Consider the following 24,800-nt stretch of genomic DNA (forward strand, 5'->3'; position numbering starts at 1 on the left):
CAGTACACTTTAAGACCATGTTTAGGCAACATTATATAATGGACTTAGTATTACTTCTTTGAAAGTTGAGAGAAAAATACAAAAACTTACTGTAATAAACTTGTGAACAGGTATCTTTTCTTGTCCTTCTGCAATTGTATAGAACAGCAAATCTTCCAAGCTAGGTAACAGACCCTGTTTTATTTTACTAGAGGAGGAGAGAAAAAGTACAAAATTAATCCTTGTGTGTATATTCCAATCAAGCCCATTAATAAATAACCACCATTCCAGATGAAACGATATATTCATGAATGCTATAACAATAATAAACACTGATTCACCAAAATCAAATCAGTACCATTAGAAACCACACTGGAAAAGTTAAAAAACATTTAGTATTTTTCGATGTCAGATCCTTCTTATTTTCATACATATATGTAATGTTAAATCTAGGTTCTACTTATAGAAGTATAGTATTGTTTCCTTCTGAAGTCTGGCTTATTTTACTTAACATAATGATTTCTAGTTCTATGCATTTTCCTTTAAATGCCTGTAAATGATTTCACTGTATTTTACAGCTCAATAAATTCTACATATATATGTATGTATGTGTATATATATACATATATATACACACACACACATACACAACATTCTCTTTATCTATCTAATGGGCATCTACATAGATACATTTCCTAGCTATTGTGACTTCTACAGCAATAGAAAACATGGATGTGCAAGTATATCTATTGTTTGTGGACCTAGAGCTCTAAACAAAGGAATGACAGTTCTTGCCAGTTTCAGTCTTTTGAAGAGTTGCCATACTGATTTCCATAGAGCACACACAAGTTTCCATTCCCATCATCAATGAAAAGCTCCTTTCTCCCACATTCTCACTTGTGTATGTTGTCTCTTTTTTTGATGATGGCTATTCTAATGGTGTGAGAATGAATCTCAAAAGCATTTGCATTTTGCATTTCTCTATTAGTTAAAAATGGTAAGCATTTTTACAAGTATTTATTAGCCATCTATATTTCTTCTGAAATTGTCTATTCAGTCACTATATCATTTGCTGATTAGATAGTTTGGATTTTAGTATATAAGTCCTGCAGTTCTTCATAAAGCTTAGGTGTTAGTATCCTACCTGATGCATAGTTTGTAAGGTTCCTATTTCCATTCTATAGACTATCTTTTGACTCTGCTGACTATTTTCCTTTTGTTCTGCAAAGCATATTTTTTACCTAATTGTATTTTTCAATTCCTCAAGTTCTATTCAGAAAGCACTTGACCATGCTCATGCTTGTTTTCCACCAGTAGTTTCAAAGTTTTAGGTCTTAAGTCTTTGATACATTTTGAATGAAAGTTTGTGTAGAGTAAGAGATACAGTTTCCCAGTTTCATTTTTAAAGGTCAACGTCAGGTTTTGAAATTTTGATTGCCAATAGACAGCTAATGCTTTATCTACCTGCTAGAGTTAATATCTTTTTCTATAACTCATATTCCAGTTTAATCACTCATTACTAGTTCAGGAGATGTTCAGGTAGGAGTCAACACTGATGTATCACTATAAAATATTCAAATACTGACCCTAATGGTAAAATCTGGGAGATACATATACAAGTCCTTGAACCCTGACTATTAATACTAACTATGTAATCTATAAGCTACTAAAACTTCCTACAAATCAGAGAAAAGAGGACAGTGTCTACCCCAGAAAGCTGTCATAAAGGCAGCTAACTCTATACACCCAACACGTTCAGAACACTCCTGAGAGAATGTAAGCACTCCATGTACAGTAACTGTAGTTGTTCTTTTCTTCTCCTCTATGTGCAAGTACCTGAAAAGGCCAGAAGAGAGCATCAGATATCAGAGACCTAGAGTTAAAGTTGTGAGTTTCTTAACTTAGGTGCTGTGAAAAAACAAACAAACAAACAAACAAACAAACAAACAAAAAAACTTAGGTGCTGTGAACCAAACTCTTTTAACCACTAGGTCATTTCTCCAGATCTTTTTTAGTTGTTACTTCTAAAGCAATATATGCTTGCATAAAAAACAAAACTCCACAGATCATAAAGTATTACTAGAAAAATTTACCAGAAATACTTAATAACTTATGTAACAAAAATATGCTAAAATTAACCAAACTTCTAAACAGAAAAGCAATTTTTCCTATGTATTGAACAGTCTTTGGAACAGTCTTTAAGTAAACAAATTATCACACACCAACTTAATGTCTTTGGGGGAAGAGGTCTCAGAAACTGAATACATACTCCACTATTCCAACTGTCAATTACTGACATAAATGTTATAAGAATCACAGGTCTCATCAAGGCATAAGTAACAACTGCAAGCCCAGTCCTGGGAGGTTTACACAGGAGGATCATCCCAAGTCAAAGTGAACCTGAGCTACCTTTGAGACCCTGCTTCAAAATGGAAAAGAATCGCAGGCAAACCAATCACCCTGCCTACTTATCACAACTCATAAATACATACAGGGGATATATATATACATGTATATATACATGTATATATATATCCCCTGTATGTATGTATGTATGTATGTGTACATATAATTGTTGATAATTGTTTCTGTTCTATTGAAAAGGCCATTTTAGATGTCTAAATACATACACACATACACACCTATTATAAAAGACAGTAAAATAGCTAATTCACAAGCATGTACATTTATACATAAAACATAAAACTTCTACTAAAAGAAATGTTAATACTTCATTAATATCATTTATATTTGTTTTTAAAACACTGCTATACCAACCTTTAGGGTTTTTTGAAAAAAAATTTTTAATGAGTCCAAGTAGGCATGAGGCATGAAGGAAGTCTGAAACAACTTTCAGGAGTCATGTCTCTCCCTGTATGTGGGTTCCACTGATTCTACTCAGGTATCTGGGCTTGGCAGCAAGTGCTTTTATCAGCTGAGCCATCAGCTCACCAGCCCCAATTTTAAAAAAAAAAAAAAAAAGACAGAGAAAACCAACCCTAAAGTATATTTATCAACACTAGTACGTTTTAAAAATTAACCATTATAAAAATCTCATGACATATCCTGATATAACTTTGACCTTAGATAACTTCTTTTAAAAAACACCTACAATATTTTCATAATTAGTAACTGAAAATTACTTACCTATTGTGCTAAGTATTTTATAAACATCCTAATTTAATCCATTCTAATTTAATGATCTGGTGACATTACCAGATCATTTAGTACCATAATTTCTGGTACTAAAAAAATTTACTTGCTGACACTATCTTGTCCCCACAGATGGGGATAGAAACTAAGTTCAAAGAGGTTAAGAGCTGTCTCAAGGCTGCAAAACAGCAGAAATGAATTTTGAATGTCTGTTTTGCTGAATCTGGAGTCCGCACTACTAGTCCTCTGACTTGCTGCCTAGTTACTACTCTTACAAGGCACAAGCATGTTTTCTAGGTTTTATCCTGATCTAATGGCCTTAAACAAGAATTCAATAATGCTGATGACCAAATATTTAAAGAAAAATTGAACCAGCTGTCAAAATCAGTGGATAATAACATACCAATTATTTACAGAAAGTGGTTTGTCAGATAAAACTTTAGATAATGATAGTTTATCTCTTTAAAAACTGCAGAATAAGCTTTCTACATATTTATCACATCAGTAAATGGTATTTACTTTGCCTAAAAGCTATGTAAATAACATGATTTATACACTTCTTTCACTTATGGTACACAATAAAAAAAAAAATTAAACGGCCCTTTATTACCATAGCTAGCAAAGTGAGTAAATATTGTTCTCGCTTAAAAGAAATTAATTTGTATCCATAAGAGAAAAAATTTAAGTCATGCCTAAGATACATGATCATAAAACTGTCCAGACTGGTATGGAAGCTAGAATCTGTAAACCCTATTCTCAGGCCAGAGAATGCAGGATTCTAAGTTCAAGGCCATTCAAGGCCACCCAAGGCTACAGAGCAAACGTCTGTCAAAATCTACCCATAGAAGTTACTATAGCTTGAACCAAACACAAATATTTTCCCCAAACTTTCAAGAAAGTAGAAATCATACTCTCGTCTTACTTTGTTGTTTTTTTCTTCCCTAAAGACTGCCCTTCTGTTGTTATAACCATGCACTTTGTTATTAGAATTCAAAAGCTAAATACTATTTTTAGAAACTAAATGTTAGTTGACTATTTTTTTTTCTGCCTTATCACAGCTTCAGCTGTTAACACAAATCTAGAGTCACCTGGGAAGAGGGACCCTCAAGATCACGTCATATTGTTCTGTTGTCCTGTCGGAGACATTTTCTTAGTTTCTGGTTAAAGTAGGTCCCAGCCCAGAAAGGCCTATACATCCTATGGAGAGGACATGCACTTTCTCAGAAATGTACCTGAGCAATCCAGTAGGGTTCCTTGTTTCTGTGTAAACTCTGGCCTTAACCAACAAGATCAAATAACCCTTCTTTCTTTTTTTTTTATTCGATATATTTTTTATTTATATTTCAATGATATCCCCTTTTCTGCCCCCCCCCAATCCCCGAAAGTCCCATAAGCCCCTTCCCTGCCCCTGTTCTCCCACCCACCCCTTCCAACTTCTCTGTTCTGGTTTTGCCCTATACTGCTACACTGAGTCTTTCCAGAACAAGGGGCCACTCCTCCATTCTTCTTGTACCTCATTTGATGTGTGGATTATGTTTTGGGTATTCCAGTTTTCTAGTTTAATATCCACTTATTAGTGAGTGCATACCATGATTGATCTTTTGAGACTGGGTTACCTCACTTAGTATGATGTTCTCCAGCTCCATCCATTTGCCTAAGAATTTCATGAATTCATTGTTTCTAATGGCTGAATAGCACTCCATTGTGTATATATACCATATTTTTTGCATCCATTCTTCTGTTGAGGGATACCTGGATCTTTCCAGCTTCTGGCTATTATAAATAGGGCTGCTATGAACGTAGTGGAGCATGTATCCTTATTACATGCTGGGGAATCCTCTGGGTACATACCCAGCAGTGGCATAGCAGGATCTTCCGGAAGTGACATGCCCAGTTTTCTGAGGAACCGCCAGACTGATTTCCAGAGTGGTTGTACCAATTTGCAACCCCACCAGCAGTGGAGGAGTGTTCCTCTTTCTCCACATCCTCACCAACACCTGCTATCTCCTGAATTTTTAATCTTAGCCATTCTGACTAGTGTAAGGTGAAATCTCAGGGTTGTTTTGATTTGCATTTCCCTAATGACTAATGAAGTTGAGCATTTTTTAAGATGCTTCTCCGCCATCCAAAGTTCTTCAGGTGAAAATTCTTTAACTCTGTACCCCATTTTTTAATAGGGTTATTTGGTTTTCTGGGGTCTAACTTCTTGAGTTCTTTGTATATATTGGATATTAGCCCTCTATCTGATGTAGGGTTGGTAAAGATCTTTTCCCAATTTGTTGGTTGCCGATTTGTCCTTTTGATGGTATCCTTTGCCTTACAGAAACTTTGTAATTTTATGAGGTCCCATTTGACAATTCTTGATCTTAGAGCATACGCTATTGGTGTTCTGTTCAGGAACTTTCCCCCTGTACCGATGTCCTCAGGGGTCTTCCCCAGTTTCTTTTTAATTAGCTTCAGAGTGTCTAGCTTTATGTGTAGGTCCTTGATCCATTTGGAGTTGAGCTTAATACAAGGAGACAAGGATGGATCAATTCACATTCTTCTGCATGCTGACCTTGAGTTGAATCAGCACCATTTGTTGAAAAGACTATCTTTTTTCCATTGGATGTTTTCAGCCCCTTTGTCAAGGATCAAGTGGCCATAAGTGTGTGAGTTCATTTCTGGATCTTCAATCCTGTTCCATTGATCCGCCTGCCTGTCACTGTACCAATACCATGCAGTTTTTAACACTATTGCTCTGTAGTATTGCTTGAGGTCAGGGATACTGATTCCCCCAGAATTTCTTTTGTTGTTGAGAATAGTTTTAGCTATCCTGGGTTTTTTGTTATTCCAGATGAATTTGAGAATTGCTCTTTCTAACTCTATGAAGAATTGAGTTGGGATTTTGATGGGGATTGCATTGAATCTGTATATTGCTTTTGGCAAAATGGCCATTTTAACTATATTAATCCTGCCGATCCATGAGCATGGGAAGTTTTTCCATTTTTTGAGGTCTTCTTCCATTTCCTTCTTCAGAGTCTTTAAGTGCTTGTCATACAGATCTTTCACATGTTTGGTAAGAGTCACCCCAAGGTACATTATACTGTTTGTGGCTATTGTGAAGGGTGTCATTTCCCTAATTTCTTTCTCAGCCTGCCTATCCTTTGAGTATAGGAAGGCTACTGATTTGCTTGAGTTGATTTTATAACCTGCCACTTTGCTGAAGTTGTTTATCAGCTTCCTCCCCAATTTAGTTTTGGCTATGGTGCTGTGTGGGCTAGTTACATGTCAACTTAACATAAGTTATAGTCATCTGGGAAGCAGAAACCTCAATTGAGAAAATGCCCCAATCAGATTGGCTGGTGGGCAAGCCTTTTATAGAGTTTCTTGATTAATGATTGATGTGAGAGGGCCTACCTCCTAAGGTAGTGCCACCCCTAGACATGTGGTCTTGGATGCTCTCAGAAAGCAGGCTGAGCAAGTCATGAGGAGCAATCTAGTAAGCAGCACTCCCCCATGGCCCCTGATGAGTTCTTGCCCTAACTTCCCAGTATGGTGAATTGTGAAATGGAAGCATAAGCGAAATAAACTCTTTCCTCCCATGTTGCTTTCTGTCATGGTATTTTATCACAACAGAAACCTAACCAAAGAAATATGTTTATCACAGCAACAGAAACCAAACTAAGAATTGTTAAAACAATCTTTTACAAAGCAAAGAGATTATTATGCTAAACAAAGGCCAATGTCTCACTGCAATCACTTTGGCCCCAACACAGTTGACTTATTCAGAACTAAATTATAGGGAGAAGTTATTAAAAATCAGATTTCAGGTATACATAAGGGAAAATCAAATTGCTCTGAAAATATAATGAACAGCTCTTTTCATGCAAGAACTCTTGTCAAAGTATTTAAATAAAGTTAGCAAACAACTTTTACAAAACATAATAGAATTGGGGTAAAAACAGAGGCTAGAATGATTTTAAACTCTCTCCCAAACCTAAACTCAAAAAAGGCCTACTAATTCAATAAAGTGTTCCACTAAACTTTCAATAAGGGGGCTGAGTGTGTATATGTGTGTGTGTGTGTGTGTGTGTGTGTGCATGCTTGGTTAGGTCATTTGTTTTTTGGATATTTTGTGAAATATACAAAGTAAGGTAAAATTAAATGATCTGTGATCTCATTTTCTCATTCTAATTGTTAATGAGTTGATAAAATGTCATAAATTCTAATAAAACTCTAATTTTGCTCAGTATTTACATATCCTTATTTTACAAGTACATTCTTAGCATAAAAAACTTAAGTGGTGCTTAAATGTTTCTGGCTTAAACTGGCTAAAATGTTAAACTTCAAGCTATAGTTTGTTATAATTTAAAAATTGGGTGTAGAAGGTAATATTCAAGGAGGATTATCAAAATGAAGAGGGTAAAATTAATATATCCCAAGAAATCCAGTTTTAAAAAGAAGCACAATCAGAGTACCAGAGAATCCTTTACACTGAAATACACTTTAGTGCAGGGATAAGCAAACTACAGTGTATAGTGGTGAATTAGCTAACTACTTTGCTCCAGGCAGGTTTTTGTGTGTGTGTGTGTTCTGCACCCACCAAGAAGCTCTCGGGGTTTGAGAAACACACACACACACACACACACACATACACATACACACACACATTTAATTTTGATATGCCGTGACTAGCTTAATGGCTGGGCATTTCTAAATCTCGCTGCTAGCTCTGGTACTCCTAAGTTAACATCTTTCAAAATCTCTATTTCATCTCTGGTACCCCAAACACAATTGGGAAAATGGGCCATGTGTACACTTTCACTGATTCTCACATATCGGTGGGCCTTTAGGTCTGATCCTTCTTCCCAATCGTGAAGATCTATGCTTCTCTCAGTTTCTAGCCCACACCAATCTCAAAGCCTTGCCTCAGTCTACCTGCTCAATCATTGGCCATTAGCTGTAAATTGATCAAAAACCAACCGGGCACAAGGACCTTCAGCATTTGGACACTTAGATTCCTGCTTTTGAAAGCCGGGAGTTCAAAGCATTAGAAACAATCCCCAACAGTCATGGTCACTCTCTTCTATAAATGAAGTTCACAGCACTGGAAACAGAAACACGCTTCATTTACCCACTATTGATGACCACTTTGTACCATAGCTGACCTGAAAAGTTCTAAGAACCAGAGAATCCCAGAAAATTGTGACTCTACAGTATCTTGCCTTTAACAGGAAAAGTTTATCAGAACTTGTCTTAAAGTATCAGTCTATTAGAGCATAGTATAGATGCTTCATTAAATAGCAAAAAATGTAATGAAAAATATTAAAACTTTTGTTTTAATATGGCAGAAATACTCAACATCTCCAAGGAGACTTCCATCAAAACTAAATTAGAATTTACAAGTTTAATATTTGAGGATTTTATTTTAGCTTGTATGACTGGAAAATAGGTAATAAAAAAGTACTGCCCAGGTCCATTCTTAAGCATTTTACATAGTTTTCTTGGTGCAACAATACTTGTTATTCTTGTACAACCAGATATAAGCGGTTATCAAATTGTAACTGATAAGAGTCTTCCATTTTTTAAGATGTTTTCACTCAGAAGGGAAATCTGGCTTAGAAGCAACTAGTAAGAGGTGGGAACACAAGTACATTCTCCTAATACTGCCATTTTTGCTGTCCTATTTTTTTTTTTTTTTTTTTGGTCCTCTTTAAATTTTAAGATTATATAGTTCATAGAAAAAGCTATACTCTAATGGCATTAGTACTTCTTCCTAACTTTTTGTTTGTTTGCTTGCTTGGGTTTTTTGTTTTTGTTTTGTTTTTGTTTTTTCGTGACAGGGTTTCTCTGTGTAGCCCTGGCTATCCTGGAACTTGTAGACCAGGCCGGCCTTGAACTCAGAAATCCGCCTGCCTCTGCCTCCCAAGTGCTGGGATTACAGGCGTGCACCACTACCACCTGGCTACTTCCTCCTAACTTAAGAAGTGGCTAATTAACTACATATATCATTGGTGCTGAACAAGGGAGCCCCTTACAACTACCAGTATCTCAGCACAGGAGAAGCTCATCCCTTTCTATAAATGAAGTATTTTGTTCCAATATGGAAGATACTATATTAAAAATATTAAGGAATAAATTTTTCTCTATTTTATTTTTAGCCCAGATACCTAAAAATATGAATAACTCATAAGTTAAAAAAATGTTCTCCAATGTCTGTACTACTTTAATAACTTCTACAAAAAGATTCAAGGAATTGCCTGTCTATCAAGACAAGTTTAAAATCTTTAAAACTGCACCAGAAATGAGTAGATTAAAAATACATCCCTCCTGAAAATTATTAAATTGGTATTCATTATACCAAAACAAGCTCTATGCTTTGAAAGTAGTACTTTCATGTAAACATTTCTTTAGAAATCAGTAAAGAATATAAATGCCACATACCAAACAGAGAATAGATACTTCACAAAGGAGACCATTTTACTCATACTTTATCATAGTCAGAAAACTGTCAAGTTCAGACTTCATTTCTATGTACTATTTCATCATAGCCAAGTCAATTTTATAATGGAATAGTCTAGGGTAATATTGGAGTAAATGCCTATGTGCAACTGTGTGCAATACTGACAAATATTAATAATCAAATTTCAGAAATGTTTTTCCCTCAGTTTTAAGCATTCTCTTACCAGTTACTTAGATAAAAATATCCACATAGCTATAAAACATGCCTTTGATTTATATAGAATTTCAAATTGCTGAACTATTTAAGGAACATCTTTTCACCTTAATATTACAAGAATGTAATAGTTTTTTTAAAAAAAAATTCAAATGTCTTTAAAACTAAAGAAACTCAAGTATTTTCACAAACCATCTTTCAGATGACATTTACTTTTCAGAGAAAAACAATACCCTTCCTCTTCTTTGGTCCTTTTTTCATAAAAAAAAAAAAAAAAATGAAATTGTGGGCTAAGATAGCTAAGTGGTAATGAGCACTTGCTGCTCCTACAGAGGAACCAGGTTCAATTCCCAGTACCCATAGGGGTGGTTTATAGCCAACCCAAAGCCCTCTTCTAACTTGTGAGGGCCCAGGCATGCATGTGTTGCACATACACATTCATGCAAGCAAAACACATTAAAAGAAACATTTTTAAAGGTGAAAACTCTATTTGGTAGCTCCCTAAAGTTTGTAGGTGGCAGACTTCTAAATAAGCAAGAAGCTAAAATTTCAGGACTCAAATTACTGTGTTCAGTGACCTTTATGTATGTTTATTTATATTAATACTATTCTGTTAATTACAACTCATATTCATGTTTATCAATGACTTCTAGATGCATAGTTTAATGTAAATCTTAGGCTAGATTTATGACTATCTATAGTCATAGTCCTCGCTTCCCATTAAAACTACAGTGTTGAAAGGTAGTTTAGTAGCATAACATGCAAGTATGTGAAAGATATAGGCTTAATCCTCTGCACTGTAAAAAAAAAAAAAAAAAGAAAGAAAGAAAAAGCAGGGAAGTTTACTCCTAAGGAAACCACAAAACTAAGAAGCAGGCACGCATGTGTATGCACGCACATATACACACACCACTAGATATTCTAAGTAAACTGTAATACTTTTTAAAGATTTATTATTTTAAGCATATGTTTGTGAGTTTATCTATGTGAGTGTATGAGCTCATGCATGTGCAGGTGTCTGCAGAGGCCAGGAGTAGGTATTGGGTCTCCTGGAGCTGAAGTTACAGGTACTGGACATGATACTGGGATGTGAACTATGATCCTCTGGAACAGCAGTACAGACTCTTAACCTGAGTCATCTCTCCAGCCCTGAATTGTAAATGTTAACCTTTAGAAATTGAAAGTAGACGCAATTCAGAAGGATCATAGAAGTATCTGCCACCTATTTCAAAAGTTGTTATTATATCCAACACCAAAATATATTATCTACACCAGCAATTTCCTTTTCAGTACTATTTGAAGTACATATTACTAAATTCTACTTTGAAATTCAATTCTCACAAAGGACAATGTAATAATTTTTGTGTACCTCACATTCATTCCATTTATTAAAAGGAGGAACTATGAAAATATGCCTTATCATACCAGATGAAGCTAGATGAAATCACTTTTGTATGAACTTTATCTTTAAGTTTAAATACTCTTGTGTACTTAAAAGCACATTTTAAAATGCCATACTTTGTGGAGATAAGAAAACATAGTTACTGCATAAGGGGCATAAAGGTTTTTTTTAGCAAATTACCAAACTACTTCTCTAAAATAGTGAACAAATGTATACTTTTATATCAACAATGCAAGGTGTCCTATTTTCTACCACATAGGGATCATCTTACTTAACACCTGTCAAATTGACAAAGGAAAATGGTCTCATGGCTATTTTAATGAAATATTTTCAATATTGCACCCTACAAAAGGTATGTTTTATAAGAAGTACATACATACTAGTATTTCAGCCTAATCCTTTTTCCTAATAAATCAAATGTCAAAAAATCAAAGGTAATTTAATGTACACAAACATATACACACTGGCCTTTCCTAAGCATCATTTTACTAAAAGAGATTTCTGGGCTTTGCTAAAATTAAGAATGTCACAATTAACAGAAGATATAAATTTGATTTCTTTTAAAATGTCTGTTAAGCAAATATGCAAGTTAATTAAAGCTCTTAAGGCCACAACATATTTGTAACTCACAATGTATAATCTAGTATGTTAGTTTTCTGAAAGGGATACCCTACATTAAAATTCTAAATTAAATTTCACAATTAGGAGAAAATAAAGAATCTGGCAATGCAAATTTAAAATTTGAAGTCATGTTAGGAATATAAGGACAGACTTGTCTTAAGAAACTAAGGTATTGTCTATACAAAGATAGAACCAAAGCTAAAGGAAAGGAAGTCCTGTTAACAAAAAACAAGCCAAACTGTTTGGTTTTTAATGATGGAATGAATGATGATAACAAAATGAAATAAGACTTCTACAGAGAAAGCCTGAGCAAAGGTCATCATGCTTATCTTTAGATATTAAATGTTACTCATATAACAACTTTATCAGACTGAAAGTCTATGGACAATATAATGTAAGGTGATACTAGTTCAGAGTTTTACAGGTTTTTTTGGAAAAAAGATAAGTAGACAACTTGATCATATTTCAACATCTACAATTTAAGATAAGGTTAATAAAAACATAAGATCCGAACTAAGAACAGAAAAACACCATGAACTAATGAGAGAGCTGGGGCTAAGCATCAAGTTTGCTCTGACCTTGTTTCCTAGCAAAATTTAAAAATGTAAACTGCCCAAATCACATAGTTTCAGGTAAGACAAAGTTTATTTCAAGATAAACTTTCTCTGGAAAGGAAAAATCAAAGATCAACACCCGCAACAGGTCTTTAGAGTAAAAGAACAAACTGTTATGTAGTGAATAAAGCTACGTAGTTTTCAACACATGCCCACTGTATAAAACAGCAGCTCTTAATTTTCACATGGCCATTTCTTAGTAACACTATAAAAGCTGGCAGTCCTATGGGCTGCCAACTAAGGAAGGTCCATGCTCTAGAGGTTGATCATTTAGAAAGGGGCAACTGTATCAAACAGGAGCTCATCTCCTAGCCTAAGAGAGAGAAATGCACAGAAAATGAAAATTGGTCAAAAGAGGAAAACTTTTGGAAAATAGATCAAACAGAAAACTTCAACAAAATTATACTTTCTTCCTATCTTCCTATCTTCATTTCATGTACATTCATGACAGTTGTGACTTGAACCAAATCCTTGATTGAAAGCTCGCAGGACTATCATCCTTTCTGAATTTTTTCTGAACCTGTACACATACACACACCTAGTCCCTTAACAAGGTAAATAACCTTATCTTATTGGCACCTAACACTCTCCAGGAATCTGAGCAAATTTTGGAGAATTCCCTCCCTAAATTGGGTTCTTCAGCTGGGCAAGATGAGAGGGAACAGGATGGAGTATTAGCCAAAATAGCACTCCTAAATTATTGCTCTAAGATGATTTATTAGTACCAATAGGGCAATGAAACCAGAAACTTACAGGTAAACAAAACTTCATTTTCCTATCTGATTTTTTTTTTCTTTTTAAAAAGGGCACTAGAGTAATTGGGGGGGGGGGCAGCAAAACACAGAACCAGAGTACTTTAATAGAAAGCACCTCCCATCCTGCAACCTGGTATTAACTATTAAGAGTAAACATGTGTTTTGTACCATAAGCCTGGTAAACCAAATGATGATAAAGTGAAGATAAGGTATTTGATTAAACAAACATAATACATATTCTACTTTCTAAAACATTAGAGGTGCAAATTTAACCAAAATGTAGGTTTTAAAAGCAAAACAAAGCCTGGAGGAGGTAGCACATGCCTTTATGAATCCCAGCACTCCAGAGGCAGAGGCAGAGGCAGAGGCAGAGGCAGAGGCAGAGGCAGAGGCAGAGGCAGAGGCAGGCATATCTCTGAGTTGGAGGCCAACCTGGTCCACAGAATGAGTTTCAGGGTAGCATTGGCTTCACAGAGAAATCCTGTCTTGAAAAACAACAAAACAAAACAATACAACAACAGTAAAAGGGATTTCAGTTATCTAATCCAACACATGTAATAATGAGTCCATGATCATCAAGCTAGTTTGTGGTACAAAGCTATATCACAAAATACCATCATTAAGTAGCTTTTTTCTTATTGAGGGTATTTTGTTGTTTTGTTTTGTTTTAAATAGTATTTTCACTCTGGGAAAATAACCAGGAATGTTTTAGGAAGGTACCAACATCAATTACAGGAAACATTAAGCAGGCCTGAGATTGAAATCATAAAATTCACACTTTCAGTTTGACTTGAGCTACTGTGCAGAGCTGGAAGAGCAGTAACATACAAAACAGGATACACCGTGTCAGTATAAAGTCAGAAAAATAGGAGACACAAAAAGGCCTAAAAGTTAAGTTGGGAAAAAACGATATATAGTACACAAAAGCATTCAGCAAAAGTGTCAGATTTAAGAAAACCTAATTTTGCTTTTAAGCTAGATTCCCACAGTATAAACACAATGAGTCAACATCCTATCACAACCAAGTCCCCGGAACTACTCAGATTGTGTATTTTATGTCACACTTCATTTTTGTGCTTTTAAAACAATTTTTATTCTTTAAAAATCTGTCTACCTCACAGAAGACATGAGAAAAGCCATCACTGGTCCTGGTAAGAACAGGTGGTCCATGCTGCGTGCGTCGTCCTCTAGGCCACATGTCCCTATTCCGCCTAATCTCATTTCTGAAGCATTATTTCCGGTGGCCCAGATGGCTCTACGCATGCCAAAACGATCCACCTCAGGAGGATTAAGAACCCAAGGCAACATCTGGCATCCAGTGGGATGGTGGCGGAGGCTTACAGAATGGGGGAATTGTGGCCTGGCATTAAGGTGAATCGGGAAGGTAGAGGCTCCGCTCTACGCCCGACTCCTCAATGTCACTCGGGAGAGATGGAGGATCCCGTGGCATCACCCTCGCAGAGCCGGGGCGCTGAGCACCCAGCGCGGTCGGACAGCAGCCTCTGCCCGGCAGGGGCTGCAGCTGCCACGACCCTCTCGGCACTCACCCATCACGCCGGGGCGACTCGCGCCGGCCACGGAGGGGAAGTGGGAGCAGGCGAGGGGCGCGGGCGGGGCCGGGCCTAATCACATGGCACCGCCGTCGCAGGCCGCCTGGCATCGCTTTCTTTCTCTTCCGCGAGCCTCCGTTGCCAAGCCGTACCGCCGCCGCCCACCGCCCAGGGCCCGACCCCTCCCCTCCGCCTCACCCACGCAACTCACTTGTCGCCCGCGGCCACCATCTCCTTGCCCTCGCTGTTGCCGAACGCGTTGGTCTCCCCCGGGCTGTCCTTGGAGTCCGGTGCTGCGGGTGGCGACGCCCCTGGCTGCTGAGGCTGCTGCTGTGGCGGCGTGCCCCCCTTCCCCAGCTCCTGGAGGATCTCCGAGGGCGAACTGGACAGGCCGCCCGCGCCGGGGCCCTTCGCGCGGCCGCCCCCGCCCCACCACGGGTGGAGTCGCGCAGCGGCCACCAGGCCAGCGGTCGGCCGGCTCCCGCCCCGGGGTCGCCGGCATAGCGTGCCGAGGGGCTGCGCGCGCCGCAGGACGGCTCCGACGGCGGCGGGCGGCCTCAATAGCAACTCCCGAAGCATCGCCGAGCCTCGCAGCCGCATCATGCCGCCGGCGCCCGCTCGTCAGAAGAGGATGCTTGGGGCGTGGGCGGCCGCTCTGCTCCTGGAACGGTGTCCCGCGAGGCCGGGAGAGGACTGGAAAGAGAAAAAGTCCGCGACGGGGTGTGGCCCCAGCACCGCCGCTCCCGCCGCCGCCGCCCGCCGCCGCCTCCGAGCCTGCCACCAGCCGAAGTTGCTCCGGCCGCCGCGAGCTCCGCACTGAGACAGACGCTCAGGGGAGGGCTGGAGACATACCAGGCTCACCCGCCGGGGGCGGGAGGATGCTGACGGCCTGCCCCATGCGAGCTCTCCCATTGGCTCAGCCTGCCGACCCCTCTTCTGATTGGAGAGCAAATCAGTCAAATTCGTCTCCGCGCCCGTGCGCAGTCCGGCGGGGTCCTGGAGGGCGGGGAGAAGGCCGACTGACGTGTGTCAGCCCCGCCGGCCGCTCTTCCCCTCTCCTAGGGCCACTTGAGGCCACCCGGTGGCTCCGGAGTCTGGACATTCACCAGGCAGGTGCGCTCCCGGGAAGCACGTCCCGGAGCTATTGAGGAAGCTGGAGAGCGCCTGTTCGGGCCGCGCAGGGCAGGAGGGAGGCGGGCGGTGGCAGATCGCCTGGTCCTAACCAACTGCTCGCCCCCTCGGCTAGGGCAATGTGTCCGCCCTTCTGAAGGCATCGGTCCTGCCAAGGCCGCCCAGAGGAGCTTCGTCCCTCTCCCAAATGTGCTTAAAACTTTCCATGGTTGGCTACTGCCCAGACGTGAATTGTTTTGGAAAATATGAGCAAAATCCTTTCAGCTATGCGACTTAAGACATTTAGAACCTTTAAGCGTAGGAAAACGAAGAAAAGAGAAAAAGCCAGAGCGAGAGTGGATCTCTTCTATCATCTATAGGATTTCTCCGAATTTTTTGAACAGCGATCATTTCATTAGCACTAGTTGACTTGAAAGCAAAGTACTGCAGATCCTTTTTCTATTTTAAAAGCTGTTTTAAAATAGAAGCATGTGAATACCATGTCTCAAAACTGTTTCAGCCCAGCATCACTTCATCCATTTATCCTCTTAGATCTGTGCATCATATGTTCCCCGAGCCTGTATACACATTCCACTCAAGAAGAAAACTGTTTTTAAACCATTTCCTGAAACGAATAGGCTTAAATGCATAGATTCACCAAAGTTAGGAGGATATTTATGAGATGGGAAGGGTGTAATTCACCAGATTTAGTAATCCAATATATCTGTACATGTTGAACTAGATTAGTAACCAAAGAATCTGACTGTGCCTACATGTTATATACAGGTTTGTCATGTTCAAGTTTTTTTCAACTTGCTCTTCAGGTTAAAAAAAAAAGTGTGAACGAAATGGCCTTGTAAAACAAAAGGGCAGAATTTTAAATTACTTGGGTGGTTTTTAATATTGCTCAAGGTTAACTTGTCCAAAATATAAATATTAGTGAATCAAAGTCACGTATTTAGGAAAAACAACACATTCCGGGGGGGGGGGGGAAGATAGCAAATGTTACTCTTAATAATATCTAACTTTTTCTGTCTCTGACTTATGGGTGGCTTCCAAACCTTAGTGTTGTTCAGTTTCTTTAAAACAACTCGTTTTCAGATTTTAACCACCTCTTTTCTCCTTTTTCTCAACCTCATCCAGACTACTCACCCATCCAGTCAACGTTTTCATGCCAGTTTTCCCCATTGCTCAATGAAATGACTTCTGATGATTAAAGGTTTAAATGCTTTCTAGTATATTTAACAATTTGGAACTTAGGATGTGACTCAGTGGGTGGAAGGGCTCCCTGTTCAAGCCTGAGGGTCTGCAGGTTGGATCCCAGGCACTTATCTACAAACCAGGCCTGGAGTGGGCAACAAATGGATTCCCAGGACTCAGAGCTAGTCACACTAACTGAACTGGTGGATTCTAGAACCTCTGACCTCCACACAGAGGAAAGCACACTGTACACATGTGCGTGCATACAGACAGGAATAGAAAAAAAGAAAAAGATAAAAGTAAAGAAAAGGCACTTATTGATAGATTATTTTTGGAGTATATACTTTTCAGAATGAACTGATAAGAAAGGAAAAACGTTACTTCTAACATTTGGAGGACCTGAGTTTACTAAGGTTTAACCTCTGAGGTAATAATAAAACAATCAATGAGAAAGCTATAGCAAATCAAAACTATTACAAACAAAATAGAAATATGGGGGGCTGGAGAAATGGCTCAGCGGTTCAGAGCACTGACTGCTCTTCCAGAGGTCCTGAGTTCAAGTCCCAGCACCCACATGATAACTCACAACCATCTGTAATGGGGTCTGGTGCTCTCTTCTGGTGTGTCTGAAGAGAGAGACAGTGTACTCACATACATAAAATAAATCTTTAAAAAGAAAAAAACAAGATAGAAATATGGCAGGATATTTTGATTCTTTTCTTCATCTTAAATATTTTTATCTTCAATAATATTTAATCGTGAAAATTTGGAAACTGTGTTTGTATTATATTAAAATTAACCATATCACCTATTATCCAAACTCTATATGCATATAATAATCTAAGGAAATACCTGCAAGAAGAAATGTTCTGTGTGTTAGTCTGTCAGAGACTCTCTTGTACTTCTACTTTGCTAAGTAGGATGCAGTTCCACGGGCCTGTTGATGTAGCCATCCAAGGGAACAACTGGAATGTGTGTACTCTGCTTCTGCTCTAAGCTGAAGAATGTCGCTGAGCTTGCCCCGAACCTCTGTGCTCTTCATGGCCAGGAAAGGTTAACGTCTCAAGATTGGAGATAACCTCTCTATACATTTCCCATCTTCTTTTTCACAAACACTGAGCCTAGTGATTGTTATCTTAGAGGAAAATAGAAAGTAATTCTTCATAGAGCAGTGACTCTCATGACCCCTTTGGGGGTTTGGACAACCCTTTCACAGGGTCACCTGAGACCATCAGAAAACAGATACCGACATTATGATTCATAACAGTAGCAAAATTATAGTTAAGAAGTTGCATTGAAAATAATTTTATGGTTGGGGTCACCACAATGCGAGGAACTGTATTAAAGGGTCACAGTATTAGGAAGGATGAGAACCATTGCCTTAGACTAAAGCTGATAAGACCTTCCTGACACTCTATTAGTTTGTTTAAAATTCTAGTTGACGTGTAGAAGGCTCAGGAAACCTTTAAACACTCATCCACTGCTACTTCCTGTTTTTAGAGGCCTCTATAAACCTTATTGAAAACCCTGCTGAACATGACTGCTTTACCCAGTGCTGAACTTAGGTCTATATTATTTTTTTAATTTTATTTTTTTATTTATTGAAAAGGGAAGTAAAGGGAACTAAAAACACTTTATGATAAAATTAAAGATTTACATGGAAAAATTTTCAGATAAACATGTTAAAATTGACAATTGTCATGGAAAATTAAGGAGTAAAGTGGTAGACCTGTAAAACATTGCTAAATTAATTGAAATATGGGATAGAAACATTTTATGATAAAACTGAAGATTTATGTGGAAAATATTTCTGATAAAATTGTAGAAAAATGTAGAAAAACATGTTAGAATTGAAGATTATCATGGAAAATTTTATATAGGTATAATAATGGTAGGCATAAAAGTATTCCTAAGTTGATTAAAAGTGGAATTATAAACATTTCCTGATTAACTTGAAGATTTACATGGAAAATATTTCTGATAAAATTGTAGAAATATATAGAAAACATGTTAAAATTAAAGATTATCATAGAAATTATATAGATAAAATGATATATAGATCATTCTAAGTTGATGATTGAAGGTAGAATTATACACATTTTTAGAAAACATTGAAGATTTACATAGAAAATATTTCTGGTAAAATTCAAGAAATAAATAGACAAGCACGTTAAAATTGACTATTTCATGGAAAATTTTACATAAAGAATGGTTGATGTAAAAACTCTTTCTAAATTAATTGAATGTGGAATTAGAAACATTTGTGATAAAATCAAAGACTTACATTTGAAACGTTTCTGATAAAATAGAGGAAGTATATAGAAAGACATATTAAAATTGAAGATTATCATGAAAAATAATGCAGATAAAATGGTAGACATAAAAGAAATTACTAAATTAATTAAAAGGAGAATTGCAAACCTTTTCTGATAAAACTGAAGATTTACATGAGAAATATTTCATTAGTCTATGACTTTTTATTGGGGAGTTGGGTCCATTGTTGTTAAGAGATATTAGGGAATAGTTATTGTTGCTTCGTGTTATTTTTGATGTTATTTATATGTTTGTGTGGGTATCTTCTTTTGGGTTTGTTGGAAGATTACTTTTTTGCTTTTTCTAGGGTGTAGTTTCCCTCCTTGTGTTGGCATTTTCCATCAATTATCCTTTGTAGGGCTGGATTTGTGGACAGATATTGTGCAAATTTGATTTTATCATGGAATATCTTGGCTTCTCCATCTATGATGATTGAGAATTTTGCTGGGTATATTAGCCTTGGCTGGCATTTGTGTTCTCTTAGGGTCTGTATGAGGTCTGCCCAGGATCTTCTAGCTTTCATGGTCTCTGGTGAGAAGACTGGTGTGATTCTGATAGGTCTGCCTTTATAAGTTATTTGCCCTTTTCCCCTTACTGCTTTTAATATTCTTTGTTTAGTGAATTTGGTGTTTTGATTTTTATGTGCCAGGAGGACTTTCTGTCCTGGGCCAGTCTGTTTGGAGTTCTGAAGGCTTCTTGTATGTTCATGGGCATCTCTTTCTCTAGGTTAGGGAAGTTTTCTTCTACAATTTTGTTGAAGATATTTACTGGGCCTTAAGTGGGAAGGGTTGGGTGGGAAAACAGGGGGAGGGAAGGGGAATGATGGGACTTTCAGGGAGTGGGGGTCCAGAAAAGGGGAAATCATTTGAAATGTAAATAAATATATCAATAAATTAAAAAAAAAGATGTAAATCCTCTCGTCTATACCTATAATCCTTAGGTTTGGTCTTTTTATTGTGTCCTGGAGTTCCTGGATGTTTTGGATTACTAGTTTTATGCATTTTGCATTTTCTTTGACTGCTGAGTCAATGTTTTCTATGGTATCTTCAGCACCTGAGGTTCTTTCTTCTATCTCTTGTATTCTGTTGTTGATGCTTGCATCTATGACTCCTGAATTCTTTCCAAAGTTTTCTATCTCCAGAGATGTCTCACTTTGTGATTTCTTTATTGTTTCTGCTTCCACTTTTAGATCCTGGATGGTTTTGTTCAGTTCCTTCACTTGATTGTTTGTGTTTTCCTGTAATTCTTTAAGGGGTTTTTGTGTTTCTCCTTTTAAGGGCTTCTGCCTATTGATCCATGATCTCCTGTATTTCTTTAAGGGATTTTTGTGTTTCCTCTTTAAGGGCTTTTACCTGTTGACTGATGTTCTCCTGTATTTCTTTAAGGAAGTTACTTAAGCCTTTCTTGAAGCCCTCTATCAGCATCATGAGATATGATTTTAAATCTAACTCTTGCTTTTTCAGTGTGTTTGGGTATCCGGGACTTGCTGTGGTGGGAGAACTGGGTTCTGATGTTGCCATGTGGCCTTGGTTTCTATTGGTAGGGTTCTTGTTCTTGTCTTTCGCCATCTGGTGCTAGTTGGTATTCTTGTCTCTGGCTGGAGTTTGTTCCTCTTGTGGGCCTGTAAGCCTGTGTCCAGGCAGGCTCTGAGCTCTGAGCTCAATTCCTCTGAGCTCAAAAGTGAAAGCACTGCTGGGAGATCTATCTCGCCTAGTGGGCTATGCACAGAAGACTGTGGAGTTTCCTGGCTCCCTGGTGCAAATGTCGGTGGGCAGGAAGACTTCCATCCCAGGGGCTCCACTGATCAGGCCCTGTGTACTCCTAGCTGGATACCCTCCAGAGAGCTACATTAAGTATTGTAAACCTCTCATTTCTAAAATGTGAGTAACACTGGCACTTGTAGGGATTAAATAAGCAGCAAATGTAATCACTTAGAACGATACCAGTAAAATCCTATTAGCTATGATTTTCCTCTGATGGGTAAATTGTTAGGCGAAGTGATCAGTTCTCGTGCCCATCATTAAAAAGCTATCTTGAAAAATACTATCTAAAGAATTAGAGCTAGCATCTAGAATGAGATCTCTTCCTTTTAGAAAACAAATTTGAAAATATCTTAAAATAGAAAAGGAATGTGGAAAAGATTGATTCCTTTAAAAGCTGGACCTATTCCCAAGGTACCAGCCACTTACAAATAACCTAAAAATTAGGAAAGATTCACTGGAGGTGGTGGGAGAATCTACATGTTACATACAAATATCCTAGCACATAGCAATTACATGTTAAAATCTTCCTTCTAAAGCTTTTTCATGAGCCCTCTCAAATATGTCATCCATATAAGTGAAATTATACCTTTCTTAGTTGTAAAAGCACAAAAATGTGCCACACACTTGAATGGTCTGGTTGAAAATACTTTTTTTTTTTTTTGAGGATCCTCTGGTGGCTAGAAGGGGACTTGAAGGGTGAGGGATGACACATAATTTCATTCAGAGAGATATGGTAAATATTTTGGTTGCTTGAGTTTGTAAGTTGATATTGTTTGTACTTAGACCAGAATGAAAACCATGGACTTTTAATTACTCCTTATGTTCCAAAATGTTTTTCTTATTTTTCTGTGGATTCATATTTAAATTTAAATCAACCTATCCCAGAGATAAAAGAGTCTTATTACTTGGTACATCAGCACTCCTCCATGGCTTTTGTAAATAATCCAAAAGGTAGCCATGTGATACTTGCTCAAGAAGAAAATGTCCTCCGTGAGAGACTGTAGTGTTGCACCCAAATACTTTTTCTCTCCCCAAATAAATGACTTTATTGCTTCACTTTTTAGGATTAGACTTACCGGTGATGAAACACACAATGATATGCCAGGCTGTGCCGTGCTGTCCCATGCCATGCCGTGCTTGTCAGCTTTGGTTCTCCCATCTCTCTTTCCCTTCCAAGACTGATAGGCACGCTTAGGGAAAGGATTTCACTTCTTACCTGGCCATTCCAAGCAAAGCTGACACTTACGACTGATAAATACTATGAAGAGAAATGAACCTTATTGTAATTCACTTAGAGTGGCAGGTTATTAACCATTGAATAATTTAGCTTAAGCTAAACAGTAAAGTGTCCAGCCGTACGGATTTTAAAGAACATTTGTGTGTGGAGGGGGGGAGGGTATGTGTGTATGTGCATGTGCTATGCTGCATGTACGAAGGTCAGAGGACAACTTGGAGAACTCCATTATATAGATCTAGGGTGAAAACTCAAGTTGTCAGGCTTGGTGACAAGAGCCTTTATGCACTGAGCCATCTCCTGAGGTACAGAATGACTTTTGATATAACAGGTAAACAGAAATTAGTATGGCTCCTCCAAAAACTTACTACAGAGTATGAGAGTTGGTTTGTTGTCATATGATCAGCCACATGGTGTGTTCTGTGTAGGGCTTTCTTCACATGTACCCAAGTACTACAACACTGCTCCATATGTTTTTAAATCCCTAGAAAATAGCCAAAGTTTGTTAGTAGGGGATGGATGAAAATGCATTTCTACCTAGAATAGTGTACACTATTTTAAAATAAATTCCTAGTTTCATTCATTAAGGTTAATAAGACATAAAAGTTAAGTAAAGACAAAATAAGTTAGAGATGTGTATATTATATATAATGGCATGATTATAAAAATGTAAAACACAGGAAATACATTTTTGTTTATGGGTTTATAAATATGTAATTTACACTTAGCCAAAAGACAGCATAAAGTATACTTACCTAGTTTACAAACTTGAGATATGCGAAGAAATAATGAATAACAAATCCAATATAGTGACTCTTATCCGTGGCTATATACGAGGGGGAATTGGATGGCAGAGGTGTACACACAGAGTTTCAGCTGTATCTGTAAACACTGAGCTCTTAAAATAACTAACTAAAAGATCTAAATTTGAAATATTTGAGGCAAATATGGAGTGTTTACTCACTTTTACTCTATTTGAAATAGCACAATGAAAGACTTTTTGTTTCAGTGGTGAAAGCCATCTCAGCTCTCTAACAATTATTATAGATGATAAGTTAATTAATGGCAACTCTTTAATTTTGTGTCAACACTGGGTAATATGTAAGCAAGGGAGATACATTGTAAATAGTTTTTAAGAGGACAATCCACAAGAAATTATTTCAATTGCAGATTGTACAGGAGATACAAGGTACTATATTTAACTTCAAACCTTCCAGAGAAAACTGCTAATGACTAGCTCCAACATAAAAACAATTCTTTCATCAATAAAACACAAATTTAAAATAATTTCTTTAAAGGTTAAAGATATAATTCATCTTTGTAGTAGCCCTGTAGCATATGTCAATTGCTTAATTTTATGACTAGAAAAATTATAAGTTAATAAGGACACGTGGCTAATTAATAGAGCTGAAGGAAACATACCCTTCAGCTAGAGCTGACCTTTGACCTCATTTCTTTTGAACCATCAGGTTATGTTTATAGACGCAAAAGCACCCAAGGGCTCAAAGTGTCTTCTTTGCTAGTAACTTCCTCACTTGTGGGATTAGTAGGTAATCTGAGCAAAGCAGAGCAGGCACATTAGAGAGTGAGGACTCCGTGCCAAGGAGTTGGAATTCTCCATCAACAGGGCAACAACAGATCCAGCAGCTTTTAGTCAGCATGGACACAGTTAGCTTTGGGTTTTCTAGATAGTCCAGATACATGAATTTTAAAACTAAAGTATATTCTATGGTTTTTAAAGTGTTTGTTTGTTTGTTTGTTTCTTTATTGGAATGTTCTATTGGTGTGTATACTTGCATTACAGAAGAGGGCACCAGGTCCCATTATAGATGTTTTTGAACCACCATGTGGTTTCTAGGAATTGAACTCAGAACCATAGCATTCTGAAGCTACTGACCCAGCTAGTTCTCCAGCTGGTACTTCTGGGGCTACTCAGTTCTGGAACTTCTTGTTAAACATGAAACACCACCCTTTCCTTGAATTTGATTAAGTATTGGGTTCTATTAACATATCCTGATTCAAAACCACATCATAGAAGTTTCTACAAGTATTTCAATCCTGGTTTGCTTTGGGCCCTCCTACCTCAATTAGTCATAAAAATATCTCACAGTCATGCCCGTAGGCCAATCTGGTTCATGCTATTCTTTTATTGACCTTTCCTCTGCCCAGGTATGTCAAGTTGACAGAAGATTGGCCATCACTGTACCTTTCTCTCTCTGTCTGTCTCTCTTACTCTCTCTGTCTCTCTGTCTCTGTCTCTCTGTCTCTGTCTCTGTCTCTCTGTCTCTGTCTCTGTCTCTCTCTCTCTCTCTCTCTCTCTCTCTCTCTCTCTCTCTTGTAGAATTTACTATAACCTCATACTGGCTCACATTTTAAAGAAATACTTATTTTGATTTTATGTGTATCTGTTTTCCCTGCATATATGTATTGCACCATGTATGTACCTGA

The 24,800-nt window shown here is 37.8% G+C and overlaps 1 protein-coding gene across 3 annotated transcripts in view; it reads right to left on the minus strand.

Moving 5' to 3' along the window:
• The window catches only part of Gls (glutaminase), a 71,008-nt gene extending 55,588 nt beyond the window's left edge, over positions 1-15,420 (minus strand). For all 3 annotated transcript variants that reach the window (XM_052192209.1, XM_052192211.1, XM_052192212.1), the window contains exons 1-2: positions 14,944-15,420; positions 91-187 (exon numbers count right to left, since the gene is read on the minus strand). In XM_052192209.1, coding sequence (XP_052048169.1) covers positions 91-187; positions 14,944-15,335 — 489 coding nt within the window. In that variant the 5' untranslated portion in view covers positions 15,336-15,420. The remainder of the gene's footprint in view (positions 1-90; positions 188-14,943) is intronic.
• Positions 15,421-24,800: the final 9,380 nt, after the last annotated feature.

The sequence above is a fragment of the Apodemus sylvaticus genome, chromosome 9 (genome assembly GCF_947179515.1).
Source record: "Apodemus sylvaticus chromosome 9, mApoSyl1.1, whole genome shotgun sequence".
In the NCBI taxonomy this organism is placed as follows: Eukaryota; Metazoa; Chordata; class Mammalia; order Rodentia; family Muridae; genus Apodemus; species Apodemus sylvaticus.